This window comes from Vidua macroura, chromosome 15 (genome assembly GCF_024509145.1).
Source record: "Vidua macroura isolate BioBank_ID:100142 chromosome 15, ASM2450914v1, whole genome shotgun sequence".
Classification (NCBI taxonomy): Eukaryota; Metazoa; Chordata; class Aves; order Passeriformes; family Viduidae; genus Vidua; species Vidua macroura.
This window is the reverse complement of record NC_071585.1, coordinates 14174808-14194281: the sequence shown is the minus strand read 5'-3', so window position 1 is coordinate 14194281 and position 19474 is coordinate 14174808. Positions and strand designations below refer to the sequence as shown.

The window sequence follows — 19474 nt, the reverse complement described above, 5'->3', positions numbered from 1 at the left end:
TCCCCTTCACAAGGCTCAGGGCATTGCTGCAAGCCTTCCATCAGTCTCTGTTGATGACATCTCCCGGTAAATAAGTGCTTGATTCAGAAGTGGTTTGTGTAACTAGCACAAATATGTAACTAGCAGGAATTCCCTTTCTACTATACTAGAGAAAATAAAGACTATAAAAGGCATTTGATTTCCCCATTTCCTAGAACAAAATTCTCTAATGTCTTGTTTTGAAAGATTAATATTTGTTGTCAGAAACAATACCACCCTATTAAATAATCTGAATCAAAATCAGCACCTACACACGTCTATATGACTTGCACCTACACAAAATACAAGTACTTCAGGACTCTGCATAAAAAATTAAAACATTTTTTCCTTATTATTGAAATGAAGAGGTGTACTTTTCTAAGCATGTTTGCTTGCTAAGAAGTTAAGAGAGGCAGGCCACTAATATTTTCATGTGTTTACCTGCAGCTGCAACTTAAAAAAAAAAAAAAAAAAAAAAAAGACAAACAACGATGCTCCCATTTCTGACAATTCACCCATAGCCATCTCAGAGATCACTCTAAAAGATTTCAGTCCATCTAGAGATTTTCTGTGTTTCTGTGAAAATTAAAAAGAGCCTTAGGGAAAATAAAGAGCAGAAATCAGATGCACATTGCTGCTGACTTGTGTGATACCAGGCATTAATGAACAAAGTGAGAACACAGGAAAGCAGAACACTCTCATGTTTCTCAACGTTGATATCTTCAGTGGAAAGAACAAACAGCAGAAGGTGGCCATGTCTGCTGCTACAGCATACAAACTTTTATTTATGTCAGGCCTGTTTTCAGACCCACAACACAAGGAGGGAATTAACAGCACCAAAGGGTGCAAGCAGAGATGTCACTGCCAGGAGCTGCACAGAAATGCTGATAGCTGTAATTAGGCAGAATTTGTGTCATGGAAATGCTGCTTGAGTGGAGGTGGTGGCTTTGTCATGAGGTGACATGCTCCTCTCCCCAGACAGGAGACCCTCAGGCACCCCACAGCCCCCAGTACCATGGACCTGGGCACCACAACCCCTGGGCAGAGCAGGGCTGGTTCCAAATGCCTGTGCCAGGGATGGGCAGTTTATAAAATGCCACCCCTGCTCTAGGGACACACTCCATGTGCCAGGATGCAGGAACGGAGCTGGCATGAGAAGGATACGCTTTTTGCAACATCAAAAACTGAGGCTCACACAGGTGGAGATGCAGGAAAATGTCCAAGATGTTCCCAAGCCCAAAAGCTCTCCTGCTGATTAGCTCTGCACACCTCCAGCTGAGAAAACCCTTCTCCTGAGTTTCACAGGACACACTGAGCCAAAAACATTTAGCCAATAATAAGCACAATACTATTGGAAGTAAAAAAAAAGTGTAGAAAACCAGAAACCACCAGGAGCACTTAGGCAAAAGATGTGCACCTGCACCCCTGCATCTGTGTCTGTCAGCACAGCAGCTCAGGAATACAGGCTGTGCCTTGGATTTCTCGTCAGCACACCACAAACCAGCCTTTGCAGTAATGAAACTTTAATTTTAGCTGGTTAGCCTACACTGAAGAATCATTTGTGAGGACCCTCAGTCACCTTAATTGCACAAGGATAAAATAATTTTCAGGGACCCTATGTGTGGGAGTGAACTTTTCAGGTTTGAGGGTTTTTTTTCTTTTTTCCTTTTTTTTGTGGTGGGATGGAAACTCAAAGCACTTCAATTAGAAGCAATTACTGGAGATGTAGAGGCTTCTCTGAGGTTAAGCTGCCCTTCATTTTCCCAAGAGAAGCCTTTAATTAAATGCAAATAATCACAAATTTCATATAGAAAATTGCCATAATTTCTCTTTTAGCTACTGGATCTCATTTAGAAAGGAAAGAGGTGGGCAGTAGCACTGAGTGGACGCAAAGTAATGAGAACTCAAGAGGTTAAGGCTGAATTACCTGCGTGAAACTATTCCTCTTCTCTAAATCTGACTGCAACCACATCATTTCAGTGCTAACAGGCTGTCCTTCATGCAAGTGCACTGGAGTGCAGTCCCTCAGAAACAGGCCAAAATACAAATAATTACCTCAGTCCATCTTGCTGTTGGCCATGGCAGTGGAGGCAGGATGGGTTCAGGGGAAGATGCAATTGAGGTGGAAATGGCCAGAACTAAAACTCAAGCTATGATGAATTCGAGTGATATATTCAAGCTCATCTCCACTGCAGAGCTCTGGAAGAACAGGCACAGGAAATGGCAGCACGTATTTTAAATGCATCTATCAATGAGGCATGGGAGTGGAGAAGAGCTAATACAGGGATAATATTTCCCCCCCTGCAGGAGGGGAGAGACAGACTCTGCACAGCACAAGGCTGCAGTTCTGGCCTCAGTCATCACAGCAGAAGACACTTGCAGAAGGTAAATAAAGTAAATACACAACTGTAGGAAGAATAGGGCACTTCTCTTTTACCTTTTTTTAGCCAAACACGAGCTCATCCCAGTGAGCAGGCAGTACCCAGCTCCACACAAAGCACAGGAAGATTTCTGCTCCTCAGTATTTCAGACTTTCCTCAGCCATTTACAGTTCTAAGAGAAACCCACCTCCCTTCCCTTTCCATGGTTATGCTCCAACAGCAGGGGCTCAGAATGCCAAGAAAGATTTTCTGAAAAGCTGATGGCTTTGCAGTTCCAGGGCAAGAGGAGGAAGGCATGGAGGCTACTCCAAGCAGCACCTCAGCCTGAAGGCAACCATGCAGAACAGGTGCTTCAGAGGAATTGCATTTTTGTTCCAGCACTGGCTGCTAGGTTTTGAAAGCCTGGAAGGCCATTGCTCTCTGCTGTGCAGAGAGTTCAGGAGGGATGTTGGGAAGCTTAGAAAGAAAAAAAAGAGCAAGGAACAAGAGAAAGCAGCAGCAGAAAACTGACTCTATGGCTCAGCATGGCACATCACTTCTGTGTGGATTCCCAAATTAAATCATTTCTTCTCCTGCACTGTGAGAATATGGGGAAGGATCAGGTTGTAAGTTATTCAGAGAACTAACTGATTATCGACATTTTAGCAGTGAGCTTGTTTTTGTTCTTTTGCACATCTATAATAATACCTTTTACATGTTCTCTAAGAGACAAATCTCTCTCCACTTCAGAACTGCTAGTCTGAAGATCTTTTGTTGGCACTGAGATGAATGCTAAGATGAAATATCTTATTTCTTCAGATGAAAGAAGCTGAGAACAATCTCCTCTGGAGGGAGGTGGCAGGAGGGAGGATCTGGGATCAAAAGTTTATGACTCACTCCCTGCACAGCCCACCCGTGCCCTCCTTGCTGTTCCACCTCACAGTGAGCAGCTCCTCCTGGGCTGTTCACAGGCAGAAATGCCTGGAAATGAAGGGTTATTCCAAAAACCAAATGATCAACCTCCCATTGCAAACTGCCCAAATCCCTGCCACTCTTCTCCCTTCCCCAGCTATTTGTATCCCTCTGTTCTTGGAGACATCAAACAAAGCCATCATGCATTTTTAATGTCATCAGGTATTTTCCTGCTGTGGATATACACAAGACCAGTTATTGAGTCTCAGCATGGCCCACACAGCAAGTCTGGCAGATGATGGCTTGCCTGCACACGTGCACTGAACTGCAGGTGTGAGGAGATGGGTGTTGCTGAGTTCCCTCCAAACCAGAAGTGCTAATAACCAAGGGATGTGTCCTGGAGTATCTCCACATCAGGGCTAAATTCTCTGGTGTCCAGTAGGAAAACAGCACCAATAAAACATTTCTCTGCTGTGGGGACATTTATAACATCCTTCCCTCCTCGCAAGTAGTAAGTACAGAATTTATGCAGCAGCTTCTTTTACAGTAGAGATACCAATAAATAAAACTTCTTTGTTCTGCCTCTGAAAAATGCAGTAACTAAGTATCTCTGAGATAATTGTTTCTCCTGGATGCATAGTTCTGTTCAGATGACTTGAGCATGAACAGTGGCTCAGAAACATCTGAGAACTGAGAGCTGGAATCCTGTCCATCAAGATGGAAGCACAGTCCCATAAACCTCAGTTCCTTGTGAAACCCAACACAAAATATTTGAAGCAAAAGGGCAATCTGCCATCCTAATATTCTGTATCCCCCAGACTGCCTTGAGCAATTGTCAAAGAAAAAACCCACAGAGTTACCTAAGTGATTGCAGTGCAGCACATGCAGCTTAGGTTGGTGGCACGAGCAGAAGACTTATTATTTCACTATTCCTTTTGCTCCCACAGCATAATCTGTCAGCATATCCAATGCCATGGCAGGCCTCTAAAAACTCAATGGTTCAGCAGAGAGTAGAGACAGAGAGGTAAAAATATGGGGACCTTTCATCACTTTTCGGTAACAAGGATGAAGAAAGCCTTATGTGCTTGTACTTACTGCCTGAGAAAGTGTGGTTATTAGGATAATAAAAATTAAATATTATGAGAGACCAATGTTTCAAAGGTGTAACACTAGAAGAAACTGATGCACTTTAACTCAACAAGTCACCACTACCAAATCCTGGATGCCCTGGATGATGCAGCAATGAAGGGGTCAAACTTTCAATAGCTTCACACAATATCCTATTTAAACTGACTATAATATTCTAAACTCCGAATGAGTGAAGGTAAGAAGTACTATATGTATCTTTAAAAAAGATAAGTAATCCCAGTTGCTTTTCATGCAGAAACAGAAACCCTTCAGGAATGAAATTCAGGTGTCTAAAAAAGAGTAAAAGAAAAGCATAGCACATTTTATCCTCAACCTAGAGGAAAGAAATTAGAAGTTGCTGTAAAGAAAACTGCAAATAAAAAGCATTACAGTGAAGAGCTTGATCCTCTGATATCAGTGCCAAGATTCCTGCTATATTCCAGCCAGGAAGGTTTTCACCCATAGGAACTTCTTCACTTAATAGTACAATCACTCACAGCACTGCTGGTGTTGTCAGGCCACTGCAAGATTAACATCTTTATATCAGAAGATGCAGTCCAAGTGAATGGGGAAAGGAGGGAAACACACAAAGCTCTAGCATGCAGTCTCAGAACAATTACTTGTACTACAGAAAGAGCAACATGAATTAGGATGGGAAAGTGCACAATTCTGTAATGCGTGTGTGCAAGGGGGAGAGGGAAGAAAAAGACTTTCACTCTTTCCTCAATAAGGATATAGTAATATTAATTCTAACTCCAGCCAATTTTAGCTGACTGATTACAGCTACACCAGCAGAAACAGAAAAGCTGATCAGAATTCCTTCCCATGCTGGCCTTACCATTGCACCTAAGAGACCCCAGAGAAATCATGAGAAGGGAACATAAACAGAACAGTCATTTTCTTCTGAGCCAATCTCTGATTTAAAAAAAAAAAAAAATTAGAACAAAGTCTATTCCCCTAAATCATTAATAGAAGAATCCTGCCAGCTAGGGCAATGAGCTTTCCTAACTCTAATCCATCTTTACTGCTGTGTTATTACCCCACTGTTTTCCTGTAATTGAAATGTGGCAGGTAGTTTACACACAAGAGGGAGTAATTGTATTGGAAATAACTGTTCATAACCAAATTTCAAAAGCTCAGTTTTCCTAGCAACTTTTAATAAAGAAAGCAAGATAATAATGATATTTAGCATTTGTGCCATCCACAGCAGCATTTTGTCTCTCTAAATTGCCAACATTTCATTCAACATTGCTAAACCAGACCCTTTCAGCTATGAATGCAGCCTGAGGCAAAAAAAAGGGGAAAAACTGAACAATTGAAGTAATTTGTTCCTGCTCAATTAAAATAATAAAATATGGCTGAACTTCATGCTAAAGGGTGCAAACCTCGTGTTATGGGAGGAGAACCCAGAGGTGGCAGGGCTGTGGTCAGGGACCCCCAGGCTGAGCCTGACTGGGCCAGGAGGGGAAGAGCCCCCCTCTCTGTGCCCCACAGAAGGTGGAAGGAGGGGTCACTGCCTGCCCATTCCACACTGCATCCCCGTGGAGCTGCACACACAGATGGCACAAGCAGCCTGCACAGGCCTGGAAGCAGCACATGCAGTCACAGAATTATTTAGGTCAGAAAAGACCTCTAAGATCATTGAGGCCAACCACTAACCCAGTACTGCCAAGTCCACCCTAAGCCCTGCCCCTAACTAGCACAGCTGCACATCTGTAAACATCTCCAGGGATGGTGCTCTCCCAGTTTGGAGAAACATGTTAAGTCTGGCTCATGGAGGCACTTCTGAATACCAAGTTGCAGAATATTTTATTTACAAAACTAATCTGAAGCCTTTCCTTTGGATGATTCTTAGAAGACAGCTCTCCAGGAATTTTGTGCCTTGCAGACTGATTGGGGGAAAATATTATTATTTTCTATTTATTACAGTTTAAAGTCTAGTAGAGCCTGCCAGTATGTAAGACTACACACGCAAACAGCTCCTGCCCCAAAAAAATACAATCCATAACAAGCAACAGGAGCTGTGGATAGAAACATGGGGAAGAGCAAAGGAAAAGCAGAGTCCTATGTGGTTTGATGGGCAGACAAGTAGTTGCTACACTGTTGATACAGTTGATATTTAAATGCAGCCGCAACAGGACACAGTCCTCATGTCTCCTGTTTGAAGCTCTGCCTGCTGCCTAACAGGCTATAAAGGGGTACTAATGGTGCTTCAGACTCCTAACACCATTTAAAATACCAGGCATTGTGTGCTACCCTTGTGGGAAGAGGTCAGTGCACTGTCATTGCCCATTATCAGAGCTTTCTAGCTTTGGACTGCTTAAAATAAGGATATTGGTTTACTGTGTTTATGTAAGCACATCTTTTCGTCTAATATTCAGAAACTAATACAACAGGAAGCTTTTTAAAAAATGCTTTAAGCTCACTAGTAATAGGTGAAATAGAGATCCCCAGCACATCATTGGTGTGCAGCATAAAATATCCAGGTGCTAATATGCACAGTCACGGGCAATGCTGCTGCTAAAGAGCTGCATCACTGGCTGCTAATGCAGGTGGACCAGAAAGAGGAAAGTTGTTGAGAGCTCTCATTCCTGCTTTATAATTAAGTTGGGACCTACAAATCCATGCAGGGGCTGTGCCCACCTCAGCCAAGCTCTGTGCAGCTCAAGGTTGAGCCTGCCACAGCTGGAGGTTTAGACCAGCACAGCTGGAGGTTTAGACTGCCACAGCTGGACATTATGATCACCACAGCTGGAGGCTGAGCCCATCACAGCTGCAGGTGAGCCCTCTGCCACGCTGGTGTGACTGCAGGATGCAGCCGTGGCTGCGTGGGACCTGCAGACTGAGTGGCTCAGTCACACACACAGCCCACAGGCATTAACATCACTTCCCCAAGCCCAGTATGTGCAAACCACAGACTTAATACCAGCCTTGTCCAAGATCTGAATGAAACAGGGCACTCTCTATCTAAGTACCATCAGGAAGTTGAGTGCTGGATGTGCTGAGCGGTGGTTTCTACCTCAATTAGGTTAGGCCACCTTCAGGGTACATTTGGGTTTCAACCAAATTGGTGGCTTTGCTCCAGATTCATTCTGTGGTTTGCCTTACAAATCCAAGCAAGGTTTAGAGGCAGCAGCCTGCCCAGAGCTTCCTGCAGCCCCAGAGCAGCTCAGCCCTGATGTAACTGAACACAGCAAATGGACCTGGCTATGGGAACCAGCTGTGGGACAGGCAGGCGACACTTGAGGTCCCCTCTAGGCCTGTTTTTTATACAGCCTGTGCTGGATGAAGGCATTTGAAACAAATCAAGTATCAAAGAGTACATGAATGATTGTGCCAGAGGACAGAGCAGACAGGGACCAGCTGTCCCCACACAGGTGTGACACTGCTTTGACAGCCCTGTGCAAGAGGCAATAGCTATACATACATTTGTTTAAGCCTTGAACATTAAAATAAAACCAAAACCTAGAATAAATTAGTGATGCTTGCTTGTTAAAAGCTACTGATTGGAAGTTTATGGCTTGATTTCACAGGAGTTGTCTCCAGAAGCACAAGCCAGGAGGGCAGGCAGAGGGCAGAGAAAGGGAGATCAGGACTGGACAAGGAAGTGGAGTGGACGGATAGTGCTATAGCAAGCATGAGAAGGTTTTTTTATCCTGAGATTGTCTTGCTTCATCTCCTTCCCCCTTCTCCACTCCCCACTATCAGCATTTAAAACACCCCTGAGTTTTCCTGAGCAGGTTTGCTGTGCTCATTAAAATACTGTGAGCACTTATTGGCTATAATGAGCATCATTAAATTCTGGTAAGCGCCAGGACTGTTCTGTGGAGTTGAACAGACTCAGGTTCTGGAAGGAGAGCTCAGGGCCAGGAAGATGCTAGAAATACTACATTTTCCAGAAGAACAGAAACACAGACCTTCCTCTCCTTTCTGTTCTGCAAGCACTGGGGTAACTCAGACCTGTTAAGCAGCAGCTATTGCTTACTGACTACTCACACCACTCCTCTGCCCCAGGACTCTCAGCTCCTCTTATCAGAACAGGAAATTAAAGATTTTCCCGTATTTGCATCTGCTCATTTGATAATTTTCCTACGTTTGTTATTTAGAGAGAAAAGTCTGCCTCTAAAAACTCACTTAGCCAAGTGGTTTTCTCAGCCTCAGGGAATGGTGCAGGAGGGATTGCAGAGCAGGATCCAAAGCAGCTGGTGAGGCTGCAGGAGCAGCAGGAGATCAGGAGATGAATGGGGGCATACTGGGGCAAGACTCACATTTTACATGCCCAGTTCTTGTATTTATTTCCAACTGGCTGTGCCAGAAACACTCACCCTAACTAGTGTGGCCATGCCTACAACCATAAAGCTGCTCCCACTGCAGGACTCAGTAGCACCACCTGTGTTTTTATCACCAAATGCTGTTCATCATCCGCTAGCATTAGTAGATATGAATTAACTAAGCCATACACAAATATACTTTACGCTGGAATAATCCCCAGTAATCCAAGGGCAAGTAAGGAAACAGAATCAGACAAGAAATTGAAGATCAGTGCATGCCTCCAAAAGCCAGTCTGTATCCTAGTGGAGGGGACAGAGCTGCTGGAAATGGGAGGTGTCTGCACACATCCCTAGGAGATGGCACTCGAGCATCTGGCCTGCATGAGTGCATCATGAGAGGGCAGTGATGGAGAAGGAGCAGAGATGTTCACCTGACTTCCCAAGCAATGTGTAGAGAGCTGACTGACCACCACCAATTAGCAAAAATGCATGGGACTGAAGTTATGTTATTAGAAAGAAATAGAGCTGTATTCCTGAAAAGTGATAATTTGAAATTCTTTCATTTTGTTCTCGGGTTGATACCCACAGCACTGCCTGTATGTTGAATGATCAACTCCACCACCTCAGAAACACCTATTTCTCAACTCCATTAATCTAAAGACCATAGTTCAGCATGAAATGGGTATCAAAACAGCATCCATTTCATAAGATTAAACAACTGGTCTGGTTAAGCATTAATTGCTCCACTTTGGCCACTCTTTGCCTGCTCACAGGAGCTTTTTGTGGATTACTGTTTTATAATTGCTCGCTCCCTATGCCCACAGGCACTGCAATCTTCTGCACACCTTGACAGCAACATGGTTAGAGAAAATCAACACTGCACATTCCCCTGACACAGCATTTTATCTGCTGGGTACAGGAAGCCAGAGGTTGTTTATTCAACTTCTCATGGCCCATTAATGACATAGTGCAGGCCACAGCTGTTTGGGACTGCACAAGACCAAAGCAGAGAAAGAAATGCCAAAAAGACTTCAAACATGCTGCTCATATCAGAGCCTAGCTGGGAAGATCCTTGAAAGTTGTCTAGGGAAGTGTAGCTTTACAAATCCTTCAGGAAGTAAAACCAGGATTAAAGCCTCAGACTTGGCTTTTCCTGAAGACTCAAACAATCTTAAAATGAATAATCTCATCTGAACAAGGTGGCAATGACTACTTTGAAGAAGTGACTGATAACTTCATTGTCACTCTGCCTAGTCAAATTATCTAGTGAAGAACAAGGATCTGCCATATATAGAGGCTCACAAGCCCTGGAAGTGGAAAGCTAACCCTGGCCAGGGAGTCTGTGCAGTGAGGGGGAGCTGCTCCAGGACTGATGTGCACCAAGCACAGCAACACAAGGATAAGGACATGCTCCACCTAAGTACAACAGCCACGGAGATACCCTGTACATTTTATTTTATTTCATGAAGCTTCCAGAACTATATCACCATGAATTTTACCAAAGAAATAAAAAAAAAAAAATCAAGATTCTTGTCTTCCTGGTCACAGAGAAAAGCAGAAAAAGTCAAACCCATTCCACATCCAAGTTCAAAATAACCAATTTCACTAATTTTAAAACACTTTATAATTGAAAGTTTGGGATGGGTGGTGTATATTGTTTACATAAATACATGTATATATACATATACAGCAGATAAGAGGAACATGATTTGCAGTGCTGAGCTGATTCCTCAGCTTGGCAATATCCAGCAGAAAGAGAGGATCACTGTGTACATGTGCTCCTCTCTATAAAAGGACTGTCCATGGCAATGAAACACCCCATTATTGAAGCTGTATCTGAAGTCATGCTCAGAAGAAAGACCAGCACCCTCCCTCATCTTCCCCAGACCTTCCAGGGTAACCCCTACTTACAATTGTGAAGTTCATAACCTTCAGAATCCAGATGGTCATAGCAAGGTTCACCAGGATTAAAATCATTAGGAGCAGCACAAAGAAATAGAGGCACCTCTTCCTCCAGCCATAAATCCCCACTTTGTATACCTGGGGTCCTTCCGAGGTCTGCATGGTGCTCCGGTGCGGGTACTGTTCCTGAGGCATCTGAAATGATCACAAAGAGACAACCACGTGTATTCAGGGCCAGGAGAAAGCCAGGGATAAAAACTGCTTCTGTCTGTGCCTCTTGGAGGGTTTGGGGTTTTTTGCAGAGATTACCAGCTAGGCAGCAGCTCTTTGGATACCTTGGTTATTTTTCCTTCTGCCTGATGTGTGCAGCAACAGACCAAGAGAGAATCTGAAGTGTTAAATGTGTATGAATGCACTTCTAAATACACGTAAGCACTCTGTCTAAAGTATCCTATGGAAATCACTCTGGAGTGACTCTGCTCACCGCCCCAGGTTTTGCAAGGCAGGCACTCCAGGGCCTCAAAGGATCTTGAGGGGAAAATTTTGCATGCGTTTCGTAAAAGCAGTTGAGTTCAGCAGTTTGTTTGGAAGATGCAATATGACTTCTCAGAGGTTTAGTTTAAAAGAAAATAAAATATAATCTCAAGTAAAATCATTCCTTCCAAGCAAAGACAAAAAGGCAAAGGGGAAATGTTTGCCTTTCTTCTTCCTACACACCAATCTTGCCTACAAAAGTAACGCTGAAGCAAGGTTCTCCAGCTGCCACATCCCTAACAATTATCCCAAGTATCTAGGAGGGGAGGGAGGGGAAGGAAGGAAGGCAGGCAGTTCAGAAGGCAGGCAGGCAGGCAGGCAGGAAGGAAGGAAGGAAGGAAGGAAGGAAGGAAGGAAGGAAGGAAGTTCATGTTCTCACCCTCCATTTTCAGGAGGAAAAAAAAAATTTTGAGGAAAGCCACTTTCTCAGGCTTCCCCAGGGATCATTGCTTACATTTTCAGCTTATTTTAATGCACAGACTGAGGAGTTCATCTCTAGTAACACAGAGTTTGCTGAATGTTTTGCATTTTAGACTCTAGACAGATAAGCCACCAAACACGTTCTTGCACTACGGATTCAACACCACAAGTGTCTTCCTCAGGGTTGCTGGCACTGATGTTTGTACGCAGTGAATTACAAAATTTACATCCCAGGAGGGAGCAGTGTGAGCTCCCCTGTGGGAGCGTGATGTGCATGTCTGGAATGAGGCAGTTTTAGGAATGAGATGCTGCTCAGGGACGGGAGCTGGGACACCAACAAACAGATGGACTTGGAACAAAGCAGATCTTTTTACACTGCCACAACCACGCCAACCCATACAAACTTGAACAATAAATTACAGAGTTTCCACTACCTGGGGGAAATTATAGCTGCAACTGTACAGTCAAGGATTTTATTGCCTAATATTTTAATAGGTTATCCTGGAGAGCACATTTTAAATGCAGCCTCTCCCTTGGAAAAAAAAATAATAAATTACATTGCTAACCCTCTCAAATCATGGAAAAGGTTTGACCAAGGAAAAACAATATGAAATACCCAGCTAAAATATCCCTTTATTGCAAAACTTGTTTATTCACGATATCTCTTTACTGCTGTCACTGCTTTTTTTCTTTACTTGCAGTTTCTACGATGGAGAAAATAGCATATCCAGCTGGGGCAGAACTTTACAAACATCAGAAGAATTTATAGCAACAGAACACAACCACAAAGAGCAACTTGCATCCATACAGTAGCCTGGTTTTGAGAATTTCTCTAGTTCTGATAAAATATTTAACTCACAGCTGCCCTAACAGAGATAGAGCAACTAAAGTACTACAACATGTGTGATGAGCAAGACTTAGCAATACAGTATAAATTCATAACAAGAAAATAACATGGCAATTGGAGATATCATGTTCTTTCTATACAAACTCTCACACAGCCACACTTAAGCAATATTTGGTTTCTAGCTAGTGTTTCCCCCCAGAATGTAAATACTACCAAAAAATTGCTCATGTCTGTAGTTCTTCAGGGAGAGCAGACAGGATGATGGACAGAGAGTGCTGAGGTGTGTTAAACAAATGAGCAGAGTAAGAAAGTCTGCAAGGCTACTACCTATGGAACCAGCTATATCCACCATCAATAATCTGAACTGTGTGGGAGGGAGAAGTATGCTAGTCATAATTTAAATTTTGGCAACTTTTCCTGACTCAAACATTAAAAAGAATTAAGACACCAGACAAAAAAGTACTGCTTTGAAAGAATATCCAGTGGCTGCACTTGCTGGTGACACCTCCCTCCTTTCAGTTACTAAACTAAGAGGAAAGGCTGCTGATGTTTAATAGGATTTTTCATTTCTTCTTCAGGAAAATATTAGGAACCACCACTTAATTCTGTAACAGTGGAGAAAAGATACTATTGAAACAAATATAGAAACTGGAAAAGAAGCATGCCTTCCAAAAGTCAAACTTTAAAGTGAGAGGGCTTAAAGACATGTGCACAGCACTGGATTGCCACCACTGAATGAACAGTCCCACCTACAACAGAAAAAAATGCAGCAGCCATATCTTTGCAATTTAGCTACAAACAGCATGACTATGACTATAAAAATATAGCCTGGAATGTCGGAATTTCACTAAGGGGCTCTTGGTTCTGCACAAAAAAAGTAGTAAGTTTTTGCACAAAAGCTGTACACCGAGTCCCTATATACACCAACACTGCAAACAGGCAGTGTTGGGGGCCTGAGACAAAATCCAGTCCACTTAGAAAAGCTATTAATCCTTTTGCTTTAGCATACCTTAGAGATATGCCCCATGACAAGAAAGATTTATTAGCTTTTTTAAGACCACTGGAAGAGCCCTGTCACCCCCGCCCGCTGATCTGCACAGGCTGCTCGCACAGCGCTTCTGCAAAGAAGCTTCAGCACTTTCCTTCACCAGAGTTAAACCAGGCTCAGCTGAAAGGCACCAGAAAGCAGAGCTGGCTTTGAGCTTCCAAAATTCACACCAGACCTCATCAGTTAGGGCAAATCTTTGCTCCATGCCTCCCTCCCTCCTTCCACCAAGTCCTTCTTGGCAGCACACTCAGGGTGTGCAACCCACGTTAACAATTCCTCAGGCAGAAAAGTGTTTTACATGCACAGGGATGAATTAACACCTTTCCCACATAAACACTGGCACTGTGACATTCCTGGCCACGCTGCCTTTGTAGGCTCAGTGAGGGCCATGAGTAGGGTGAGGTATTACACAAGGAATCAAGAATATTTCTCTGCTGTGGGGGTTTCTTTGATCAGCACTTGAGGGATATATTGTCCTATAAGAACAATTTCAAGCTACAAGAGGATGCAGTCTGGGAAGGCAGCTTCTGTCTTATGGGCCCTCCTGAAGTTTGCTGCTGGAAATGTCCTGGAGCTCACGGAATCAGCTCATTGCAGCAGGAACAGCCCTGAGCCTTGCAGAGCCAACACAGCATCTCCCCTCCCAGCCTGCCTGCCTATAACTGAGGTGTAACAGCCTCATCAGAAAAACCAGCAGCATCTGACCCCAGGCTGACCTGAAGCACGGTGATGGGAACATGTTTGCAGAGATGACAGGGGGGTTCAAATTCCCTCATGTCTTGGACCTACATCTCCCACATGTGCCCTCTCTTTGTGTCCATATCACCAACATCCTCTTCTTTTTCTCTTTGTTTTCTGAAACAAAAACCTTTTCTTTTGGGCTGAAATGAGGAGAAAAAAAAAAGCCCTAAAAACCTTCAGAGGTGCTCTCTGTCATATCACTGGAAGGCATTGTACTTGTATTCACTAGCTGTAAATGCTCTACAGATTCATCCTCTTTAATTTCTCTGTCTTTTAAGTGCACAGTATCCACCAGGTTCAAAAGAACAGGCATTGCTGGAGTGTGACTGAGAACAAAATCTGGCGTGAAGAAGAGTGTTTTGAGCCATCTATCAACAAGACATTTTCCGTCTCCGCTCCCCATAAAACTCTCTCAAGTTTGACACCCCCAGGTCCATTAATCCACCAGCAGCATGACCCAAAATTGATTTATGGCCATTCACATGGGTCAGACCACAACCTGGGTCTCTATAAAAAGGATCAGGCTCTGGAAAATTACTTCTCACTTGCAGCATGGCCAGCAAGGGCTGAGTATTGGGGAACAGCCCACGTGATGAAATACTTGCTGGGATAGTTAGATCTCATAGCACTTTTCTCAGGACCGTCTAAGCCATGAACTTGGCCTCTGTGACTGTCATTGGTGTCTCCAAAGCTTAAATCCTTGCTCTCTGCTTGGATTTCTATTTCTCTATTTCTGTCAACAGTGCCTATCCCTTCATATGAGGAGCAGCTCTTCCCTGAGCTGGGAACACCATCACCACTTGATGCCCATTTCTCGGGTATCACTGCTGTGTGATACATGGCCAGAGTGACAAAAAGTAAAAGGAATCATCCTAAGGAATGTTCTTTTCTTTTATGAGTACTCTCTTTCAGTGGGCTACACCACATGTAGTGTTAGTCAAACATCTGGCCTGATTCTGGCAAACATAAGCACATCAACAAGCTTTTTTTGATCTGTACTCCATCAGGGCACACTCTGCCCAGTCCACTGGAAAACAGTTCTCTTTCCTCTTGCATCTTGTGCAAAATGGACTCAGCACAGGCAGCTGGGGAGATCTTGGGGATTCATATCCTGGTAAAGCATCTCATTCAGATCCCTCAATGCTCCAGGCTACTCCCCACCTCTAACATCTTGAAAGCTCTCGTAATTTCCCCAGCTGTTTGGGCTGGCAGCACTTTGACAACAAATGTGCTTGAGGATAAGTGTACTGCAAGAACCTCAGTTTATAAACCAATAGCTTGGAGCAGATGGACTCAACCAAAAGCTGAACAGTGGGACTGTCCTGTCCCTTCTCTGCATTCAAAGAACACTCACAGTAAAACTCTAAACATATTAGAATTTGCCAGAACAAAACAAAGTAACAGGCAGCTCCATCTCTGAATTGCATTTCCTAAGCCAAAAGTGATATTTTATTATGCTGCAAGAATCTGTGAGCAACGTGATGTCACTATTGCTTCTCTTCTCTGAGAAGGACAGAAACACATCTGCTTTTTTATTTATGACAGTCTCTTTTAAATTTTACACTTTTTACTTGATAGGCAGCTTGTCTCAATACTTTCTTTCCAGAATTAAGAAGAAAATGGAAAGCTAGCAAGGAAGCAAGAGCCTCTGCAGTGAGTCCTTTTATGTATCAAGCTAGTCAACAGAGAATGTCTTTCACAAAATGCCCCACGATTTGTGGTAAAAAATTCACGCTGCATGCAAACACCACACCAGCTTTGCTGCATTCACACGCTGCTTCCTTTGCACCACTCAGATGATATGAAGCACTCACAGACTCTGTCCATCAGTGCCAAGTTTAGAAAAGCTCTTTCCCACCAGAGTGTCTCAAAGCAGGGCACACAAATATGAGAACTACACCAAAATAGCCAGCAGCAGGTGCGACTGCAGGAGGCTGTGGGAACAGCAAGAGGGATATAATCAACTGAGCTCGAATCAGAAAGCAAGCCACAGGAGGTGACACTTTGCATACTCCTGCCCCAACACACTCTCACCCCACAGCACCAAAAAAAGAGATATGGCTTGTAGGAATGTGCAAAGCAGGATCATAATATGGATTTATACGGCTGGAACCCAACCAGCACGGCAGAAATGGAGAGCTGTGGGCTTGAGCATGTGCCAGGATCCAGAGTGCAGTCTCTGCAGTGCTCCTGCTCACACAAGTTAAAACTTGTTCTGCTGCATCTTCCATCTTCGCTCCACATGATGTGCCTTCTGTGCTAATCTATTTGCTCACTCTCTTTCTGGTTTGCTGCTGGGAAAGACCAGGAGAAGGGATACACACATTAGGGTGTGCTAATGGCTCTCCTAGCTATCTGCTTCCAAAATCAAGAGGCTCTCTCCACTCTGCCCACACATGCACACATTCTTCAGTCCTCCTGGATTCAAAGCTTGAATGCTTGACCCCGGTGGAGCTGCACAAAGGTCACTGAGGATGCTCAGGAGGAGCTGCCAAAGGTAGGGAGGAAACACCAGCTCCCAGGGCCCTGGCTGCTGCTGGCCAAGATGGACATATTCCAGCCTCTTTGTATCTCTGGCTCCTCAATGCTAGCAATCAGATTTGGGAGGTGGGATGCTGCATGATCAGAGGCAGGAACTTGAATTTTATTTTGTTTTTTTAACAATAAACTTATAGCTAGCAGTGAAGAAGATAGCAGGCTGACTGGTTGCCTAAACTAACAGCTGCTGAGAAAAGCAATAGAGATCCAAGTCTGCATGGTAAGATGGCAGCCTGTGAAGGCTCAAGAAGTTCCAGATCATATAAGACCTTCATTTAACACAGCATTTTCACTGAAGGTATATTTCATGCAAAGCAAATTTTGAGCTTATCAAGGCTCTTTATTTCCCTCATATGCCTCCCCCTTTCACAGCTCATCTCTGTCCTTCCTCTCATTCCCTTTGCCCCTCATCAGCCTCAGTAGGAAGCCACAGTACATCCATGTCTCCTGTAGGATGCCCTTCCTGCACCCCAAACCCACAGAGTCTTCACTTGGCTCCAACAAACTTAACACTCTTCAGCAGCATTACTGGGAGAAAGCTCTGGTCCTGCCACATTCTGGATCTGTTGCCCTTTGGTGAGGAAGCTTCCCTTCTCCCTGAATTTTGGGGTTGCCGAGACGAGTGACTGTTTGAGCCCTGCTGGATGCAGGCAAAGCAAACCGTGTGTCTGCTCCCATGAGCCAGTCAGAGATTCCTAACACTGTCCCACTGCATCACTTGATACCCTTAATTCATTCCTTGTTGAAAGGAAATAAAAAAACAACAACACCACCACCACAAAACACAGCTAGAAAAGCATTTTCAACACATCAAATAACACAGCTCTGAAAATCCAAGGCAGAGGCAGTGGCAGAGGCAAGGAAGTTTGTGAGGTGATGCGAGGCAGACTCCTCCTGACACCTCCATCCCTTGACGAACGCGCGTTCCCGAATCCCGAGCCCAAGCCTGCCATATAAGGTGCTGATATCTCTGCAAAGGCAAGACAAGCTTTAATGCTGCAACTAAAAGGATGAGAGAACATTGCCTAAATCTGGCAGGTCCCTAAAGAGGGAGCGAGCTTTTCATCATAAATGTTTCTTCAGTTATTTGGGGAAAGAAACGCAAATCAGAAGAGAAGTTGCAGATAGAACAGCCCCCAAATTAATGTTTTCCCTCCTAATCTCTACGTGGCTTCTGACCGTGCTGTCTGTTGCAGTTTGCTCATGCTTTATAAGAGACAGGAAAAAAAATACGCAGACAAATCACAAGGCAATGATTATTACTGAGTTGCTGCCTCTCTTCACAAGCTCGCTGTACCAGGAATTGGCAAACAACCCCCAGACAAACATGCTTTCAACTCATTAAGCAACTACAATACAATGCACTTATAAACGTATTTACTGTAACTGAGTCGCATTTTTCATCCAAATATCTGAGTGACACATGGTCCAGAGCCAACCTTTCAGTAGCTTCAGGTTATGCACACACTTACTCCCCAAAATGAAAAAGTTGGGGATTATTTGGGTGCAGCATTCCCTCAGCCAGAGACGCGGCGCGGGCGTCGCTTTGCCTGCAGCTTTACTATCGACACAAATTTAGCCAGAAACCACCACCCAGCCTCAGGCTGCTCCCAACCCTTCGCAAATATGCCACAACTTCCCATTCTTGACTCTTTTTTTTTGCTCTAAGCAGCAGTCTGAAAGCAAGAAGCCCCTTTGCAGAGGCACAAAAGGAGGCAAATCCGCGCAGCGCTGGCGGGACGGAGCAGGGCAGCTCTTACCTCTCCCTTGGGATGGATGAACGCCCGGAGGGTGCAGGAGCCTGGGGAAGATGCAGCTCAGCATTCAGAGCAGCACGAGGCCTGGCCTGTGCTCATGAGCTGCCCCTGTCAGATTTTCCAACAGCAGAACTGCAGCCAAGTCCCTGCCCATGCCTGAAGAATTTCCTGAACAGCATTCCCGTTCTTTTTCTAACTGCTTTGAAACCACACTGTCTGTACTTCAATAAGGCTTTGTCAGGCCAAGTTACAGCTACTGGGCTGGCTCCAGCGAGCAATTGAGAACACATGTGTTGTGCATTAAAAGCCCCCTTCTCCCTGCACACATTCAGACACAGACACCCCCATCCGCACCCAGCCCCAGAGCCTGCCTGCCTTGCCTTCGCTGCCATTTCGGCTAAAAGGAATAAAGGGATTATGTTGGTGGAGATTTTTTTTTGGAGAAGGAAGAAGGGGGTGGGAGGGATCCCATTCCCACTGATAACACCTCACCCTGCCTCCCGTGCTTTGCTGTTGTCATGGGCACCCAGGTGAACAGCCAGCTTTGCCAAAACCCAACTAGCAAGGAAGGCACAGGAGATAAAACTTGAGTTCACCACTACTCTCCCCTTACCTCTGCCTCTATCTCTTCTAAAACTATGAGAAAAGAAAGCATATTTTTAGCATCTCTAGACTCAGTTCAGCACATCAGAACTGTATCCTAATCTTGACACATACTCCTGTATCTGCTTATAACTAAAAATAATACAACTATTTTTGAGTACTTTTATCCCTCTCTGCTTTCCAGCTGTCCTAACCTTTATAACCCAAAATATTTTAAGCACCTTGCATCGCTTTTAAAGAGCATTAACACCACTCTGGCACTGGCTTGACGAAAAGAAATAGAAGATATAATGTTATACCTTTAATCAGAACGGGTCCCAGTTCTTAATATCTGTAATCATTTCCAGACAGCACCATGGGTCAAGGCAGCAAGCGTGGGCTCTGCAGCTCGGGAT

The 19474-nt window shown here is 44.2% G+C and overlaps 1 protein-coding gene across 1 annotated transcript in view; it reads right to left on the bottom strand.

Moving 5' to 3' along the window:
* SGCD (sarcoglycan delta) overlaps positions 1 to 18532 on the bottom strand; it is a 136278-nt gene extending 117746 nt beyond the window's left edge. Inside the window, exons 1-2 of the mRNA XM_053991319.1 lie at positions 18480 to 18532; positions 10601 to 10786 (exon numbers count right to left, since the gene is read on the bottom strand). Coding sequence (XP_053847294.1) covers positions 10601 to 10786 — 186 coding nt within the window. The 5' untranslated portion in view covers positions 18480 to 18532. The remainder of the gene's footprint in view (positions 1 to 10600; positions 10787 to 18479) is intronic.
* Positions 18533 to 19474: the final 942 nt, after the last annotated feature.